The following is a 20,448-nucleotide window of genomic DNA, read 5'->3' as shown; positions in this document are numbered from 1 at the left end:
TGATACTGCTGAAATAGTAGTATTTACACCCCTCTTTCTGCCTCATCTATTTCTGTACTGTTAAGAGGAGAAAGAATTAATGGGAAGCTGAGGAGCAACTTTTTTTTTTTACAGAGGGCGGTACGTATGTGGAATGAGCTACCATGAGTCGGTGGTTGAAGCAGGGACATTGACAACATTTAAAACACACTTGGACAGATACATGAATAGGAAAGGGATATGGGCCAAATGAAGGCAAATGGGGTTAGCTTAGATGGGCTTTTGGTTGGCATGGACAAGTTTGGGCCGAAGGGCCTGTCTCCGTCCTGTTGATTCTATGGCCCTCTTCTTTAGTGGGCTGGTTTAGCACACTGGGCTAAATTGCTGGCTTTTAAAGCAGATCAAGCAGGCCAGCAGCATGGTTCAATTCCCGTACCAGTCTCCCCGAACAAGCGCCGGAATGTGGCGACTAGGGGATTTTCACAGTAACTTCACTGAAGCCTACTTGTGACAATAAGCGATTTTCATTTCATTCATTTAATCCGAGGAATCCCCGCCCGTATGAAACCTGTTATGAGCCGCTCCGAAAAAACAACTTCAGTAGAAAAACTGGGAGGCATGGAAACAAGAACACGAATCGCGGCAAGATATTCATCTTAGTAGATTGAACTCGGCCTGCCACAACAATGGGAGGCTGTCCCACCTCTGTGGAAGAAATTAACTTTTTAACCTCTTGCTATTAATGATATGTGAATATCACTGGATCCCTTTTCTCTTCCACCCTATTTAGGCTCTTGCTTTCCAAAGTGTAGGTTACCTCCTCATTCTTGCTACCAAAATGCAACACCTCACAGGAGTTGAAATTAATTTGCTGTATACATGCCATTCTGCAAGTTTATTAACATTAGCTAGTATTTTGTTGCAGTTGTCCTCTATATTAACTCCCTAGCCAGGCATCATGACAAGCAAAAACTTGGACCATTTTTGTTAAGACCATTGAAGGGATTGCGTTTCCCCTGCTTCCAGAAGTCGAGGGTCACTGAAAATAAACCAATTTATTTCTATAATTATTTATTTAATCATCTATATAAAACAGCAGGGAATCATTAAGCTGATTTAAATTGCATGTTAGCCTATGCCTAATCCGTATCATTCTACCTCTTCCAGACACCTTCTGCATCACTGTTTCCAGGCTTTAATGGACCATGGAGTAAAGGTGGCGTCAGTGCTGGCCAATTCCTTCAGCAGGCGCTGTTCATATATTGAAGAGTCAGATGCTCATGTAAAAGAGAAGGCAATCCAATTTGGATTTGTTTTAGGTAAGAAATTATCCAAAATACTTTGAAGGATGGATTGAAAAGATGAACCGTGGGGTAATATATTTGGGATGATGTGGAGATGCCGACGTTGGACTGGGGTGGGCACAGTAAGACGTCTTATAACACCAGGTTAAAGTCCAACAAGTTTGTTTCGAATCACTAGCTTTCGGAGCGCAGCTTCTTCCTTAGGTGAATATATTTGGACCATAGTGTAAAGATAAATCTGAAGCTGCTGAATTCTTAAATTCTTTTCATTCTCCATCTTGTTCAGAATTAAATGCAAGTAGTGTGCATCCTTTCACTTCACAAAGATCAGTTTATCATGTAGCATTGACTTTAAGCTTAAAGGATCTAAATATTTCCTTGCACTTAATTCAAACTATTTAATATTAAATTATGTAATTCTAATATCTCATTGTTGTGGTGTTTTATTTAAAAGTCAAGTTACCCTAAATACTCAGTTACTGATTGGATGTAGAATATCCTTTCATCTGCAGAAAAACTGAAATATGAGTAAGTTTTGTTTTTAATGAAATAAATGTTGCTTTGTCTATTCATGAGGGAAAGAAAAAGGCTGAATACATGTACTTCAAAATTGACGAGATTCACCTCTGGCAGATATTGCCGCAGTCATTTAGGAAGCTAAAAATTAGTAAATAGACATCTTAATCAATTGACTAATATAAAATTGATTATTCAGTCTGCTTTCTTAAACTAAGGCAGGAGATTGCTTTTGTTACTGTTGAATCTGTCCTGGTCCATGCCATAAAACAAGTCTTGCATCTTTTCACTTTAAAATATATAATTGGCATTGTAGTTTCTGTTAAAGTTTTCCTTTGTCCATTTAGCTTGACAACCTGTTTGTTGAGTAAACTAATATGTGATTCTATTTGTGGAAATTGCAGTTTATAGAACACATAGTCTCTCTGGTCAGGGTGACATTTGATGGCTTGTTGATGGTTAACTTTTCACAGGGGTTCTGATTCAAGCCAAACTCAGCAACTTATCAGTAAAGAGGAATTTTCACTTTGCAACCATCTGGAATCGTAGAAATAATTTATGCTGAACATTGTGCCTCTTGAGTTTGGATTTAATCAGATACTTGTAATTATTAAAGATCTGTATTTGATCTAATTTCTAAGAAGCTGCATGAATCGGGCATATTTAGTGTAGTCTTTCATCATATCTTCAGTTCACTTAACCAAACCGGATTTGTCATGACAGTGCTGCAGGATTCCAAGTAACAGAAATGCTCATGTTAATCAAGTTGCTGCCAATTATATCTTTTAAATATAAAATTTACTTCAAAACTATAGTTGTAAAATTTACTTCAAACCTATAGTTGTAAGATAAACTTTTTCATTGTTTTGAATAGCTCCATTAGTCTACCTTAGAATCAAGGAATGTTTAAGTTAAGAAGGAGGCCATTCCAGCCCACTATGCCTCTGTCTAGAAGAGCTGTCTAATTAGTCCCACTCCCCTCATCTTTACCCATCAAGTATTTATCCAATTTCCCTTTGAAAGTAATTGTTGAAACTATTTGCAGCACCTTTTCAGGAATTGCATTCCTGACCTTCATAACCAGTTGCATAAACATATGACTGAATAAATTTGCTGATGAAACATTGCACTTGAATCAAGTGTAAGAAATTTGAATTGAGGTGTGCTGCAAAAGTTTTGCAGTATGCATTGATGCTGGAGCGTGATGCATAAAATGTGACAGAAACAAGATGCTCCTTTTTTTTGCATTAATCTCACACGGCATTGATTTGTTGAAGTTGTAGTATGGCTAGAGTTTGTACTTGGCTGCAATTGGCAATCTGGGTCAACTGCACCCAAAATTGCACCAGTTTTGAAGAGTTTATGCTCATTTCATTTGAAAATCTGCCAAGAACCAGCATAAGTAGATGGCGCCTTTTCCTTGATACAGTTAAGAGTACTACCTTGATGTAGTTCTATTTACAAAATAAGGATTTTTAATCAAACTGTCAATCCATCACATATAGAACGATACAGCGCAGTACAGGCCCTTCAGCCCACGATGTTGCACCGACATGGGAAGTCAAAAACTAAAGGCCATCTAACCTACACTATGCCATTATCATCCATATGCTTATCCAATAAATTTTTAAATGCCCTCAATGTTGGCGAGTTCACTACTGTTGCAGGTAGGGCATTCCACGGCCTCACCACTCTTTGCGTAAAAAACCTACCTCTGTCCTATATCTATTACCCCTCAATTTAAGGCTATGTCCCCTTGTGCTAGCCACCTCCATCCGCGGGAGAAGGCTCTCACTGCCCACCCTATCGAACCCTCTGATCATTTTGTATGCCTCTATTAAGTCACCTCTTAACCTTCTTCTCTCTAACGAAAACAACCTCAAGTCCATCAGCCTTTCCTCATAAGATTTTCCCTCCATACCAGGCAACATCCTGGTAAATCTCCTCTGCACCCGTTCCAAAGCTTCCACGTCCTTCCTATAATGAGGCGACCAGAACTGTACACAATACTCCAAATGCGGCCGTACCAGAGTTTTGTACAGCTGCAACATGACCTCATGGTTCCGGAACTCAATCCCTCTACCAATAAAGGCCAACACACCATAGGCCTTCTTCACAACCCTATCAACCTGGGTGGCAACTTTCAGGGATCTATGTACATGGACACCGAGATCCCTCTGCTCATCCACACTACCAAGAATTTTACCATTAGCCAAATATTCCGCATTCCTGTTATTCTTTCCAAAGTGAATCACCTCACACTTCTCTACATTAAACTCCATATGCCACCTCTCAGCCCAGCTCTGCAGCTTATCTATGTCCCTCTGTAACCTGCAACATCCTTCCACACTTTCTACAACTCCACCGACTTTAGTGTCGTCTGCAAATTTACTCACACAACCTTCTGTGCCCTCCTCTAGGTCATTTATAAAAATGACAAACAGCAACGGCCCCAGAACAGATCCTTGTGGTACGCCACTCGTAACTGAACTCCATTCTGAACATTTCCCATCAACCACCACCCTCTGTCTTCTTTCAACTAGCCAATTTCTGATCCACGTCTCTAAATCACCCTCAATTCCCAGCCTCCGTATTTTCTGCAATAGCCGACCGTGGGGAACCTTATCAAACGCTTTACTGAAATCCATATACACCACATCAACTGCTCTACCCTCGTCTACCTGTTCAGTCACCTTCTCAAAGAACTCGATAAGGTTTGTGAGGCATGACCTACCCTCCACAAAACCATGCTGACTATCCCTAATCATATTATTCCTATCTAGATGAGTATAAATCGTATCTTTTATAATCCTCTCCAAGACTTTACCCACAACAAACGTGAGGCTCACCGGCCTATAGTTACCGGGGTTATCTCTACTCCCCTTCTTGAACAAAGGGACCACATTTGCTATCTTCCAGTCCTCTGGCACTATTCCTATGGGAATATATAACATATATTATACATATAATAAAAATATAATAAAATAACATATAGATAGTTATTTTAAATAGCTGAAAATTACTTAAAAAAAATATGCGGAACTATTTGCTGATATATTGGGGGCACAGTAGTCACTTTTTAAATTGCATTGAAAAGCTTTTAAAAAGTGTTTTGCAGTGTCCTTGCACCAAAAGAGCCACTTACTGAGCACATTTAGCAACAACTCCCAATGGTGATTAATCTGTCCAGGGCATGAGACCAGTTTTGTGGGCAGGACCAACTTCTAACACAATTTAAAAAACTAGTGCACAAATCATGAAAATCTAATTTTTGCTGGATGTAACGTGCACTTAAAATTCCCCGATCTTTTGTGCCAGTTACCCTAGCTTCGGGCTAAATATGCTTTTGGAACTCAAAAGGAATCTCTAACCTACAGTGAAAGTAGATCTGGGGCATGGTTTGTATCAAGTGAGGGGCAGTATTCGCCAAATGCTTTCATTTGTAGAAATTTGGGCAGGGGCTAAGAAATAAAATAATTCTAAATGGTTGCTCAATAGTTAATGAGAAAAGTTAGGATTTTAAAAGATAATAAGTATTGAGTAAACTGTGAGAATTCAGCTTGCCTGCAATAAATGACGGGAGCCATACGTCCCTGTTGAAGGGATTTGAAAAAGATGTTTTTTAAGATCGCCCTGAGGCAATCCTGAGTGCTTCTCCGTCTCCCCCCCCCCCCCCCCCCCCCCCCCCCCGGCCTTTGGCTCCCTATAAACATTTTCCTCACTGGCTGCCGGAATACTAATAAAATTATTTCCTTTGTGTTCCACATTTAAGTCGATAAATATGTCCCTGCTGTTAGGAAGCAGTGGTAATTTTAAGTGATCTACATTTGTATTGTTGGATATTAGAAAGAAGGTATAGATTTAATTGAGTTTAATTTAGTGTTTCTATGCGAGAAATGGTAAACTAGTTGTATTCATGTTAAACGAAGATTTTTGCTGAATGGAGGTTTTGGTTTCATTTTACACTGTCTCGATTGTACTTACGTGTTTATGGCATGAAAATAAAGCTTGGAGAAGGATTGAGCTTTTGCTTAGCAGCTAATGGCCACTTTTTAAGTCGGAGAGACCTTTTTGAGTTTAATTTAACTGGATCCAATACAGTTGGAACTAGGAGGCTAGAGAGTAGACATCTCTCTCAGCTCACCCAGAAGCAGAACAATGGAGTAATGGACAAGAAAGCAAGTCCCAGAAACTAAGAACAGTTAGTTCTGGATACCCTGGAATGAAAAGAGAAGTTCCAAGAATCTGAAGTTAAACGAACAAAGAAACTGGAAACTGATTGGACAGAGCTGAAAAGTGCAGACGGGGTGAAGTTGGGTAAAGAGAAGCCAGATCTCTGAAACAATCCTAAGGTTGGTGACCTAAATACAGTCTGTGAAATAATAATAGTCGATTGGGGACGGTGTACCTGAGAGATTGTGTGCACATGGCAATACAAGACAGAGGAATACTGAAAGGAGAGTTGGAAACCTTGGAAGTGAATCCTTGCTGAAAACAGCTGAGAGGAAGCATTGTGTGAAAGAAGATTCTACGGTGTGTAGTTTCGAGAGTGGAGTTTGGAAACACTGGTGTGGAAGCCGGTTGAGATCAGTTGTCTCAGTGTAATAATTGTCTGGGGGACGTGGATTTGAGAAGTCCACAGAAGTTTGATGTCTGACATCTGCCACTTGATGCGTCTGACCACAGTTGGCCTGTTGGTTTACTGGGGGTGGAATTTTCCAAAAATCTGTCAGGTTCAGTTGAAAACCAGTGTGTGTATCTCCAGTTGTACAGCTCCGTTTTCATTCCAGATTTTCTGCTATTGGGTGCACAGAGAATCTGGGATTGTGGTTTCTGCCGTCACTCTGGTGGAGCACGGCCTGATTGAGATGGCATAACCAACTCCATAGAGTTGGGGCACCATCTTTAAAGGGCACCCCAATCTGCGCTGATTATAACTCCCTCCCCACCTTCAAGCAAGGATCGGAGCTACTCTTTTTTTCCTCCCCCTTCCCCCAAACCATGTGCACTGGAGTATTCCCCTCACAGGCATCGTTACCCCCACTCCCTCTCCAGCAACCACACATAAGGGGAACTCTCTCCCCAGAAGGCCTGCCCTGGCAGTGCCACTCTGCCATTGTCAACCTGGAAGTGCTACCAGGGCAGTGCCAGGGAACTGCCCAGTCATGTCCCTCACCAACCGGGGGCTATACTTAGCTGTGATAATCATGGCTAGTTTTAATTTTTGAAAACCAATAATGATTCACGTTGGCGTGACGTCACGCCGACCGGGTGGGACAATTCAGTTGGGCGGAAGTAGTTGGCGTTGAACTCCAGAGTCACATTCAAGTTTATTATAAAATATGCTAATCAGGCTTGCGTTCTTTCTGGGTGTGAACCCAATTGTGTCGCTCGTGAGATTTAATGGCCATTACAAGATTTGGGGCTGCTAGATCGTGGCCAGCGACTGTGTATTTACTGAGGACGATATAGCATCAGATATATTTTGTAACCTGTGTTAACCATAAAATCTTCAAAAATTTGTAAAGATAAGAGAGTGAAAGAGCATTGTATTGCAGTCAAACTTGTCGTATTTGCATAATTTACTTTTTCCCTGTAGCAGTGCTGTGGCTCTCCTCATCCACGTTTTTAAAATAATATAAAAGTTATGGTCTTTTTGAGTTCTTTACTTTAAATCAGCCCCTGCTTCTCTGGTCCTGCTTCTCGAATCCAGTCATTTTCTATGCTTGCAGAATTAAAATGTAAAATAATTTTGTGGAATTCAAGTGCAAGACATACCACATCAATTTTTTGTAACCGGTTTTATGGCGGTGTTTCAGAAATAACTCGTCAGTCACAAGATATAAAGATGACTGGAAGTCAGCTGAGTTTAAATTATTTGCATACTCCATGACGATATGTTTCCATGTATTTGAAAGCTGTTCAAATATCCATTCATGAGCCAAAGAGGTATACTGTATTTCAAATTAAAACCATGCTTAACAATTATTTTCCTCGGTCCCCTTCTGCAGGTGGGTTTCTTTCTGACGCAGGCTGGTACAGTGATGCCGAGAAGGTGTTCCTTTCTTGTCTGCAGCTATGTTCGCTACATGATGAAGTGCTTCACTGGTTTCGTGCAGTTGAATGCTGTGTCAGGTGTGTAATAATTAAAATGAAGGAAAGAATGTGCATTTCTATAGTACCTTTCACAACATCAGACCATTTCAAAACATTTAATTCAGTACTTTTGAAGTGTAGCACAATTGTAATATATAAAAACATGCAGCCTTTTGCACAGAGCAGACTCAGTCTCTCAAATATTGGCAAGTGACCAGGTAATCTGTTTGTGGTGTTGGTTGACTGATAAATGTAGGCCAAGATATCTCGGATACTTTGCTTTTTTTCTTATAAGTTGTGTCATGGGATCTTCAGTATAGTTTATCATCTGAAAGGTGGCACTTTCAACACTTGAACACTTCTGCAGTACTGCACTGAAATGTCAGCCTGGGTTATGTGCTCAAGCCTGTGGAGTGGGGTTTCAACATACAACTTTCTGACTCTGCACTACCTCTGAGAAAGGGTTAACACTATGAAATCCAACATTGGAATCTGCGTGCATATGGTGAAAGTCATCCAGCTGGCTACATGCTGGGATATTTGTGTTAAAGTAAAGGAAGCACTGTTTGATTTTCTTCCTGTTCTTTAACTCTGGGTAGATGGGCTTCCTTGCAGACTACTTTCAATACATGCTCCTCACCAGCATGGTCAACGTGACCAAATTGAACTCAATCTAGTTTTCTGAAACTTCTCCCTACTCCTTCTAAAGTGAACCTTGGATCAGAAAAGTGACAATTGTGAATTGAAAATGTAATCTCCCAGTCTGGGTCTGAATGTTAATGCTGTGTCACTCTGCACTTCAGTATTCTGGGCAATGAAATTCAAACAGACTTCTTTTTTGTATTGCACCAAATTTCAGTGGTTCTCTTTGTTTGGAAGGAGAAATAGTTTCCCGCTTGAAAGATTTTAGACCTTTGCCTCTAATTAAGATAGTTCTAAATTTTATTAGCACAGTATGAATGCAAAAACATCACAATATAAACAATTTGATATTTGTAAATAACCTGCCCTATATCTTCCTGTCTATGAAGTAATTGGTCAAATATCCAGAGTTTGCAGACAATGGCCCAGATTTTATGGTAAAAATAACAGCTATCAGCACTCACTGTATTGAAGAGTAAATCAGATAGCAACTCCCAGTGACTGCGCGTAAACAATTAAACATGGAAATCAGAAAGTAGCTGCCTGGGTTTCCTTGCCTCTCCTATAAACTTTGCTATAACAGATATCACTGAAAAACAACACCTTTTAAATATATGGAAGGACGTGAAGTTGGGATAATATGATAGATGCCCAGAAAATGTTCGCGCTTGTCCACTTAACATGTAAGCGAATGTTTACTTTTGTGATGAGTCTTAATTACTGCCAAATAACTTATCGAGCACTGATGATTTTTCTTTTTACAAGGGGCATCTCATTCCTTCAAATTTTAAATCTTGGCAGTTTTTTTCAAAGATTTAAATCGTTCTTTTTTCCTTTCTATTTCTTTTATCTCTCAGTCTCACATTTCTTCCCCATCTCATTATTTTGCTTTCAGTACATTGAATTAGCTCATCTAGTTTAAACTTCTTGCTCAGACTCTGCATATCTCTGTAAGAATTCTTCAGTCCGATTGGTTAGAAAGATGCACAGTTGCTCGCTGTGTTTGCACAGATCTTAGATTCCCTGTTATAGAAGGTAATATTTTAGATTTCTAATGGGCATAAGTGTAATGAAAGTTTAGCAGAAGCTGGGTCATTATTTATATTTTTTCCCTCTGTCATCTTGAGATATTCAAAATTGTAGCAGAAGAGGGAGCTTCAAAGCATCATGTTAGGATCAAATATCTATTGAATTAGAGATGTAATAATGGCTTGAACGTGAAAAAACGTTGCTATCACAAATAAATCTACAGGTACACCAAAAAATCAACTTCTGTTCATGAATCTAAACTTCCAAGAATGAATGATTTATGTATGCATTCAATCTTATCCAGATACTTTTTGTTTGTAAGATTAGAGATACTTGATTTGAAAGGTGCGTATTCAAAACCAGTTTCAAAATTGCTCTTCAGACCCAGTTCTTGTCTTAGTAAGCTCCAGAATAGAGGTTGCAACCTAGCTGGTTTCAAGGTTGAAGGTAGTGTGTTTGATCGGGAAATTCATCAGAATGCAGCAATTCGATTATTGGGGGCTCATCACATATTGGTCCTTTTTAAAGGGCAATATTCGTTCATGGGATGTGGACCTTGTTGGCAAGGTGTAGCATTTATTGACCATATCTCATAGTCCTTAAGAAGGTAGTGGTGCGCTGCTGTCTTTAAACACTGCAGGCCATCTGTTTTAGGATTGCCACGGTGCTGTGAAGGATGACTGTGTAGGAATGGCAATATAGTTCCAAGGCTGTATGGTGAGTGCTTTGTAGTGAAACTTGCAGCTGCTGGTGTCCACATGCATCTGTTGCCCTTGACTTTCTAGGTGATAGAGGTTGTGGTTTGGAAGGCGCTATCAAAGTGGCCTTGGTAAGTAGCTGCAGTGCATCTTGTATATAGTATACACTGCTGCCCTTGTGTTGATGGGTGGAGGGAGTGAATGTTGACGGTGGTGTCTGGGGTGCCAATGAAGCAGGCTGCTTTGTCATGGATGGTGTTGAGCTTCTGAATGTTGGAGCTGCACATCCAGGCAAGTGGTGAGTATTCCATCACACTCCTGACCTATGCCTTGTCGGTGATGGACAGGCTTTGGGAAGTCAGGAGGTGAATAACTACAGAATTCCCAGCATCTGACCTCTTGTAGTTTTTGGTCAATGGTGATGATGTTGATAGTGGGGGATTCTGCAATGGCGATGCCATTGAATGACATGGGGTGATGATTTGGTGTTCTCTCATTGGAGATGGGAATTTCCTGGCATTTGTGGGGCACAGTGTTAGTTGCCACTTGTCAGCCCAAGCTTGAATGTTTATGGTCCAGGTCTTGTTGCATTTGGTCACGGAATGCTTCAGCATCTGAGTAATCGTGAATGGTGCTGAACATCGTGCATTCATCCGCGAACATCTCCACCTCTGGCCTTATGGTGAAGGGAAGGTCATTGTTGAAACAGCTGAAGATGGTTGGGCTAGGACACTACCCTGAGGAACCCAGGACTGAAATGATTGAGCACAAACAATTACAACAATTTTCCTTGGTGCTTGACTCCAACCATTGTAAATTTTTGTGATTCCCATTAACTTTGTTTTTTCTGGGGTTCCTTGGTGCCACACTCCTTCAAATGCTGCCTTTTATGTCAAGTGAAGTCACCTCTCACCCCACTGCTTTATTCACTCTTGCTTGGACCTGTGATCAAGTCTGGAGCTGAGTGCCACTGGCGGAACCCAAACTGAGCGCCACTGAGCAGATTATTGCAAAGTGCCACTTGATGTTGACACTTTCCACTTCTTTTCTGGTGATCAAGAGTAGTTTTTTGGGGGCGTATGAACTTAGTAATTAGGAGCAGGAGAAGGCCACTCGACCCCTCAAGCTTGTTCCTCCATTCCATAAGATCATTGCTGATCTGATTGCATCCTCAACCCCACATTCCTCCATACTTCCAATAAATTTCACCGCCTTGTTAATCAAGAATCTATCTAGCTCTGCCTTAAAAATATTCAGACATTCACTGCCTTTTGAGGAAGAGTTCCAGAGACACTCAAACCTCTTAGGAAAAAGATTTCTCCTCATTTCGGTCTTAAATGAATGGCCGCTTATTTTTAAACAGTGATCCCTAGTTCTAGATTCACTGACGAGAGGAAACATCCTCTCCACATCCGTTCTGTCAATACCCTTCAGAATTGGGTTTCGATGAAGTTGCCTTTTAATCTTCAAATCTCTAGCAGATACAAACCCACCTGTCCAACCTTTTATCATAAGACAACTATTATTAGTCTAATACATTTTCTCGGAGCTGCTTCTAAAGCATTTATATCTTTCCTTAAATAAGATGACCAATACTGTACACCATACTCCAGATGTGATCTCACCTATGGCCTGAACAACTGAAGCATAACCGTTCTACTTTTTTGTAATCCATTGCCCTTGTAGTAAGTGGTAACATTCTAATAGCTTTCGTAAAAACTTGCTGTACCTGTATATTAGCTTTTATGATTTATGCACCAGGGCACCCAGATCCTTCTGCACATCCCCATTTAGATAATTAGCTTTTTTTTATCCTTCCTGCCAAAATGGACAATTTCATACTTGCCCCTATTATACTCATTTGTCAGATTTCTGCCCAATCATTTAACCCAGGGGTGGGCAAACTACGGCCCGCGGGCCGCATGCGGCCCGCCAAAGGTATTTCTGCGGCCCACCAAGTCATTAAAAAAAAAAAAAAAATTGTTTTTTTAAAAAAAAAATTGTTTTTCTTTTAAGGTTAATGGCGGGGGGGGGGGGGGGGGGGGGCTTTTGGGTTACTTACTTGTATAGGGTGGATACGTTGACTTGAGTAGGGTGATCATTGCTCGGCACAACGTCGAGGGCCGAAGGGCCTGTTCTGTGCTGTACTGTTCTATGTTCTATATGAGGCGCCCAGAATCATAACCGGGTGAAGTAATTATTTTACTTAATATACTATGCGGCCCTTTGTGAATTGTGAATTTCTGAATGTGGCCCTTGCACGGAAAAGTTTGCCCACCCCTGATTTAACCCATCTTTGTGTAGCCCCTGTGTGGCCTCCTTACGTCCTCTTCACAATTTACTTTCCTACCTCAGCAAATTCAGCAAACATACCTTCTGCCCCTCATTCAAGTCTTTTATATAAATTATAAAAGGTTGAGGCCCCAGCATTGATCCCTGTGGCACATCACCTGTCGCATCCTGCCAACCAGAAAAAGACTCATTTATGCCAACGCTGTTTCCTGGTAGCTAGCTAATCTTCAATCCATGCCATTATTTGACCAGGTTAGATTTGTGTTTTGCTACCAAAATGATTCAATCTCTACACCAGTATTCGGAGAATTAGATATATTTCTGGGGAACAAAGAACAATACAGCACTCCAAGCCTGCACCGATCACGTGTCCTAAATCCTGTATCCTTCTATACCCCGTCTGTTCATATGCCTATCCAGACAAGTCTTTACGGTCGCAAACGTATCTGCCTCAACCACCTCACTTGGCAGTGCGTTCCAGGCCACCACCACCCTCTGTAAAAAAGAAAACTTTCCCCTCACATCTGCACTGAACCTTTCCCTCCTCACCTTGAACTTGTGCCCCCTTGTAATTGTCATTTCCACCCTGGGAAAAAGCTTCCAACTGTTCACCCTATCTATACCCCTAATAATTTTATAAACTTCTATCAGGTCACCCCTCAGCCTCCGTCTCTCTCTAGGGAGAACAATCCCAGTTTATTCAATCTCCTCATAGCTACTAGCCTCCATATCAGGCAACATCCTAGCAAACCTTGTCTGTACTCTCTTCAAAGCCTTCTGGTAGTGCGGTGACCAGAATTGGATACAGTATTCCAAATGTGGCCTTACCAACTTTCTATATAATTGTAACATAATTTTCGAGCTTTTATACTCGATACCCCGGAAGGCAATCGCGTCATATGCTTTCTTTACCACTATTTCCACCTGTGCTGCCACCTTTAAGGATCTGTGGACCTGCACGCCCAGATGTCTGTGTCTCTATACTCCTGATGGTTCTGCCATTTATTTTATAGCTCCCACCTGAATTGGATCTACTAAAATGCATCACCTCTCATTTGTCTAGGTTAAATTTCATCTGCTATTTCTCTGCCCAATTTTGCAGCCTATCTATATCCTGTTGTATTCTCTGACAATCTTCATCACTATCCGCAACTTCTGCAATCTTAGTACCATCCGCAAACTTGCTAATCAGACCCGCTACGTTTTCTTCCAAGTAAGATGCCCCAGAACTGATCCATGCGGAACACCACTCGTTACAGACCTCCATTCGGAAAAACACCCTTCCACTGCTACCCTCTGTCTTCTCTGGCAAAGCCAGTTCTGGATCCATCCAGCTCATTCACTCCTGGCCTCATGTGATCTAATCTTTTGCACTAGCCTGCCATGAAGGAGCTTATCAAATGCTTTACTAAAGTCCATGTAGACAACATCCCTTCCCTCGTCAATTATTTTTGTCGCCTCCTCAAAACATTCTATCAAATTGGTGAGACATGACCTCCCTCGTACAAAACCATGCTGTCTGTCGCTAATAAGACCTCTAGTAGAAACTAGAAGAAAGAACATAACTAACTTGCTGATGATAGATACCACTTGCAGAATCAAAAGAGGCACTACAATATATCAGATTGAGTAAAATCTGAAAGTTTAAAATATGGATTGAGTGTGAACACTAAAAAGACAAAAACAATGGTAGTTAGAAGGAAAACATTGGAAGGAGCTGAAGATGGGGGTGGATATTGTCATACTGGAACAAGTAGGACAAATGACAAAACATGATAGATGCAATGCTAAAACTAAAAAGAGGATAAAGATAAAAGAGGAAAAGTAATTTTGTGAGGATGAAGGATGTGTAACATCAAAACACCAGTTTGTAACAAGGTTTCAATGGTGATTTAATTGAAACTAACAAAATACTTTGAGATAGACAGGATAAATGCAGGCAAGATGTTCCCCTGGTTAAATAGTCTAGAACCAGGGGACACTAATTTGGTTACTTAGCACTGAGATGATAAAAATGTTTTTACTCCAAGGGTTTTGCATCTTTAGAATTCTCTACCCCAGAGGTTTGTGGAAGCTCAGTCATTCAGCTTGAGTTTAAGCTAGAGATTGACAAATTTCTAAATACCAGTGACATAAGGAACATGGGGATAGTGTGGGGAAAAAGGGTATTAAAGTGGATAATTAGCCAATGTAGATTTGAATGTTGTTTGAATGTCTTACTCTTCCTCCAATGTTTCTATGAAAGAAACTCATAAGGTACTATATTCTATCCACTTTCCTGTATGCTTCAACCTGGGCAATAAATAAAGATTTGTGGATTAAAAATAGAGGTCTCTGCAATGTGGATGCTAAGAGATTCCATATATAGACTGCAAGACAAGTGAAGAGGTGCTTGAAATTGCAAGAAATTTAAAAAGTGACATCCAAAGCAAATGTTAGTATTTCGACCATTTGATCAGAGATGAAATGCTGAAGAGATCTCTTGAAGGCAAAGAGGAGTCGACCTAGACATCAGATCTCCTCATAGGAGAAACTATAAGCAACAACAGAAGTATTCGCAGCATCACATTGAACATTTGTGAGCAATGTTTCATCCAGATGCTTTATTGCATAATGATATGTGTAAAAAAACATGTTCATAGAATCCCTGCAGTGCAGAAGGAGGCCATTCGGCCCATCAAGTCTGCACCAACCCTCCACCTGAGCACAATTCCCCAGACTATCCCAATATACTCTTTACCTAACCTGCACATCCCTAGACACTAAGGTGAAATTTATCGTGTCCAATCCACCTAGCCTGCACATTTTTGGATTGTGGGAGGAAACCGGAGCACCTAGAGGAATCACCCACGGTCAGAATCGAACTTGGGTCCCTGGCGCTGTGAGGCAGCAGTGCTAGCTACCGTGCTGCCCCATGTTGTATGCAAGATAGTTCAACCTCTGGTGCACTATAATTTCTAAATATGGTAACATCTTGTTCCTAATATAGTCATTTAGTTTTAACTTGGATATGATGGCCCTGTGGAATGGAAGAGATCTCTTAATTTCTACTATATATTTTAGTTGATGAGTAATTGTTCCCTTGGCACAAGAAAGGTGTGGGTTTTAATTCATTAGAGATTCAATCTGCCTGTAAAAATTAGTTGTTGCTGTAATTTACAAGTGTTAGAGGAAAGCCAAAACCACAATCACTACTTTGTTGCAGCTAACTGTCAAGGTTGAAATGTCTTGCCAGTATATATTTCAGTATTTGTGGACTGTTCACTACTTTTGAAAGGACATTTGCAATATTAATTATAGTATCAAAGGTAATACGACCTTGAAAGTGAGTTGCAGTCTCTCGTATTTTATAGATTTGCATTGATCTTAGTCATTTGTTTTCACTAATTTTGTTTAATAATCTATGCAGCGGTGTCTTGTTTTTTTAAAAACTCACTAACCGTAAGTTTAAAGCTTGCGTCTGGAAAAGCTGGTCCAGGTCAGGAACCTCCCAGGCTCCTGTTTACAAAAGCTTATGAACTAAAGGTGGAGGGGCACTGAGCATTCTAGCCTTTCAGCGAAGAGTTTATTTTTGTTATCAAATGCCCTTCTCCCCACCCCCTGGCTTAATTAAAAAATGAAAAGCTTTTGGAATCCCCATGGTTCTTCGAGTGATGCAATTTGGCACCATCTGTGAGTGATGCCTTAGCAGACCAACATATGATCACACAGCCTTAAGAGATCAGAGATAGGGTTTTTTTCCCTCTCTTCTCCCACCACCATGATAGAGTGAGGGGGAGCAGCCTGTTCTGAAAAAAAAAGGCTAGCTAACTTTTAAAATGAGCTTTCAGATTGAGAGTCACTAGTTTGAACAATTTCTTCCCTGGAAAAATCAGTCGTAGAATGTAAATTGTGTCCTGTTTTTGCAAGAAAAATAAACTGGTTTGTAATTGTGGCTCGGTTGACTAAGTCGGTTTTCCATAAAGGCTGAAGAACACGCTACAATGTTACCGCAAATGGTAAATGCAATATGGATTGTGCAACCAGGCGCACAGTATTGGGCAGTGATGGAGGAACTTCAGATCGCTAGGGTTTGCACTGAGCAAAAGATACTGAACCCAAGATCATATTTCTTGCAAAAACCCAAATTTTGCAGCAGTAATCTAAACCAGAGTTTCAGTGATTTGTCTTGGGTGGTTTCTATGCTGAACAAGTCAATGGCAACTTGCAGTGAGAATTTTCTGAGAATCTCATTAGATGTTGGTGGAACATTAAAAAATCATGCAGAATATGTGTAATCGGGAACCATGGAAAGCATAAAACATGCTATCTGCTTCCTTTCAGCTGTGATTAAAGAATTATGAATTTATCAAAGTTATATTGTAAATCATCCAAATTTCCTTGCAATTTTTTCGGCACAAGAAGCTCTTGCATCTTTGTGATAGTTGCAAGGAAATTCTAGGCCATAATATTTTTTTTAAATAGCTTTGGGTGAAAAGTGTTGAAATGGTTGCTGGGGGAAAGCATTTTTTGTTTTTGGATTATATCATAGAGGCACTGTGTCATACTTTGATTCCAATTGTATTTGTTTCCAAGGTTACTCCACGTGCGCAATGGCAATTGTAAGTACCATTTGGGGGAAGAGACCTACAAACTGGCTCAAACGTACATTGATAAACTGGCAAAACATGGTCACCAAGCAAATAGAGCCGCACTCTTTGGAGAACTCTGCGCACTACTCTTTGCCAAAAGTCATTATGATGAGGTAAGTTGCGTGCAGTGGAGATGAGGACCAAAGCATTAGTGACATATACATTCCTAATATGCTCCACGATCTACATCAGGTTAAATCTGCAGTAGCTGACCTCCATTAATCTATATAGTAAAATTCACCCTAGTCTCTTGGCAGACATGACCATGACATATTCCATGGATTTCTCAGCAATCCACCAAGACATCAGTAGACTGAGTGACCCAAATTTGTTGAAACTCTGTCTCTCTTACAAGGGATTCCAGTCTTCACTTTGAAGATCTAGCCTGGGAATTCTCTCCAAACGTCACTCCATCTCTGAATACCTCACTGACTGCACACCTCGCAAGGTTTTGGTCTAATTTCCCAAGATTCCATTCACCTGGACTCGCAAGGCTGCACTCCAGCATCAACTCACAAGCACACTTTCAACTCTTTGGCTGTGTTGAGCTGAACACTACTGCTCCAAAAGGTCACTTTTATCCCAACAGCATGTAATCACCAGCCTTCTGCCCTCAATCTCCAGGACTTCTGCTGCACCCCATTACTTAATTCTTGCCAACTGCAGCACTTCTACTACTTGGAGCCTCTTTCCTTGTTCCTCTTCCCAGTGGTCTTCCTCCCGGGTCTTTTTATTTAACAGAGATCTCTCCCTGTCCCCTATCTGGGACTCGTTGATTATGGTATCCTGTTCCTGAGTCACATCAGGATATGGTTCCTCTTTTTTACTCATCAAGCAGGAGGACTGGACCCTTGGGCTGAAGAGCGGCAAACGCTGAACAATGCAAACTTCCAAGGCATGCTGGGACTTATAGTGCCCGGCTTTCCCTCTGGAATGAGGCAAGTCTGAATTTGTAACGAGTGGTGCTTGTTTTCGCATTCTGGTTAAATCTATACAATTGCTACTACAAATTTTAAAGTATGTTTCACTATAGTGCCATGCGTAATAGTACCAAGATGCAGATTTCCAAATTTTCTTTAAAGGTTATAGAAAGCTCTTGGCACAATTTGAATTTTCAAAGTAAATATCAAGCTTGTTTTTACGTCCTCAATACATTACCAAAGGCTTCACAGCCAACTATAGTCACTGTTGTAATGTAAAGAAACGTAGCCAATTTACCACAGCACAGTCCCATAAACAGCAAAGATAGAAGTAATCAAATAATCACTTAGTGATGGTAGCAAAGGAATAGATGTTGATCTGGACACTGGAAAATTCCCCAATTATTTTAATATTTCCACGGTATTTTTTAACTCCACTTGAAGGATCAGATGTGAGGTTTTAATGCAGGACAGAAACTCTAAAAATACAGCACTCCTCTATACAACATCTGAAATGTCAGCCTTGATTATTTGCTCAAGCTCCATTCCACGGAGTAAAACCTACAATCCTTCTAAATGTGCAAGTTATCAAGGTACAAGTGTTCCTATACTTTCCTTTTATAAATTTAGAGTACCCAATAATTTATTTTTCCAATTAAGGGGCAATTTAGCATGGCCAATCCACCTACCCTGCACATCTTTAGGTTATAGGGGTAAAACCCATGCAGACATCAAGTATGTATATACAAGAAAGAGAGAAGGAGAATTACTTAAGTTCTTCTAGTTTATTTCACGTCTTCGGGACATTTCGACGTTATTATTTTTGCAATGTGGTTGCAGGTTTATGCCCTCCCCCATAATGTTACATTATCATTATTGAACTAAGTCCATTTTTATTTTTAGACTGGCTTTAAATTATGCACAAGTAGGCAACCGTGATTAGCATCTTCTGGCTGATGTAGATTTTGTTACTCCTGAGCACTATGCCAACTTCCTGGAAGATCAAAGAATTGATTCCATATGCTTAAAGATTAAAGTAAAGAACAATGTCATCTCTTTATCAAGATTGGTAGAATTTCTGACCAGTATGGTCACCACTTAGATTTGATTGGAGTGCTGGAAGTGCTAAATCAGGTTGAGAGCTTTAACCAGTGGCTTAATTTTAGGAAATGTTGTGCAGGGCTAAAATGCATTGCATTGCTCATGTATCATCCAGGACGACACGGTGGTGCAATGGTTAGCACTACTGCCTCACGGCGCGAGGGACCCAGATTCAATTTGGGCCTTGGGTGACTGTCAATGTGGAGTTTGCACTTTCTTCCCATGTCTGTGTGGGTTTTCTCCGGGTGACCTGATTTCCTCCCACAATCCAAAGATGTGCAGGTTAGATGGCTTGGCCGTGTTAAAATTGCTCCTTAAGTGTACAAGGATGTGCAAATTAGGTGGGATTACAGTGATAGGGTGGGGGAATGGGCCTAAGTAGGGTGCTCTTTCAGAGGAGCAGACGCAATAGGCCGAATAGCCTTCTGCACTGTAAGGGTTCTATGGTTCTAATGCAGTTGGAATAATCTATTGCACCTGTAACCTTAATTATGTGCAGCTACTTACATTATTGCAGTCAGTTTTATTATACTGCAGTATAGTAGAAAATCAATATGTTGTATATATTGTTTAACTTGTTTTTACAGGCTTATAAATGGTGTGTAGAGGCCATGAGGGAAATCACAGTTGGCTTGCCAGTGAAAGTAGCAGTTGATGTTCTGAGACAAGCCTCAAAAGTGAGTAATTTGCTCTGTTATCAGTAGTTAAGGTTAATAAATTTTGAAGTAATGTAGAAAAAAGGTGATTAAAAACTAATCAATAATAATCTTTATTGTCACAAGTAGACTTACATTATCACTGCAATGAAGTTACTGTGAAAAACCCCTAATCGCCACATTCCGGCGCCTGTTCGGGTACATGGGGGGAGAATTCAGAATGTCCAAATTACCTAAAGTTTGTTGAGCCTTCATATTTAAAAAAATATATTGTACGTACATCCCTCGTCTCTTACAAGTTAGTAGTGTCGTATGCCCTTCAGATATTTAATACTACTCGGATCAGTTCGAGTCAGATATGGTAGTTTACTGAATCTCTCCACTTGCCATATATTTCATGAGGTGCAGTAGATTCCTAGCAAAAACAATTACTATTGATGTTTTTAAATTTTTTCATGAACAAATTCCATGTGTAATTGGCAGTAATGGGAATGAGTGCATGGACAGAAACAATCCCATGGAATATAACAAGACCCATGAGTTGCTTGGGACCAAAGGAGTGTCAACAATATCATGAAAATTCC

The 20,448-nt window shown here is 40.4% G+C and overlaps 1 protein-coding gene across 1 annotated transcript in view; it reads left to right on the top strand.

Annotated features, from left to right (window-relative positions):
* appbp2 (amyloid beta precursor protein (cytoplasmic tail) binding protein 2) overlaps window positions 1-20,448 on the top strand; it is a 72,023-nt gene that overhangs the window by 33,592 nt on the left and 17,983 nt on the right. Inside the window, exons 3-6 of the mRNA XM_038814196.1 lie at window positions 1,147-1,298; window positions 7,811-7,934; window positions 17,132-17,300; window positions 19,796-19,885. Coding sequence (XP_038670124.1) covers window positions 1,147-1,298; window positions 7,811-7,934; window positions 17,132-17,300; window positions 19,796-19,885 — 535 coding nt within the window. The remainder of the gene's footprint in view (window positions 1-1,146; window positions 1,299-7,810; window positions 7,935-17,131; window positions 17,301-19,795; window positions 19,886-20,448) is intronic.

This window comes from Scyliorhinus canicula, chromosome 12 (assembly GCF_902713615.1).
Source record: "Scyliorhinus canicula chromosome 12, sScyCan1.1, whole genome shotgun sequence".
NCBI classification, from domain to species: domain Eukaryota; kingdom Metazoa; phylum Chordata; class Chondrichthyes; order Carcharhiniformes; family Scyliorhinidae; genus Scyliorhinus; species Scyliorhinus canicula.
The sequence above is the reverse complement of the archived record's forward strand: the minus strand, read 5'-3'. Positions and strand labels throughout refer to the sequence as shown.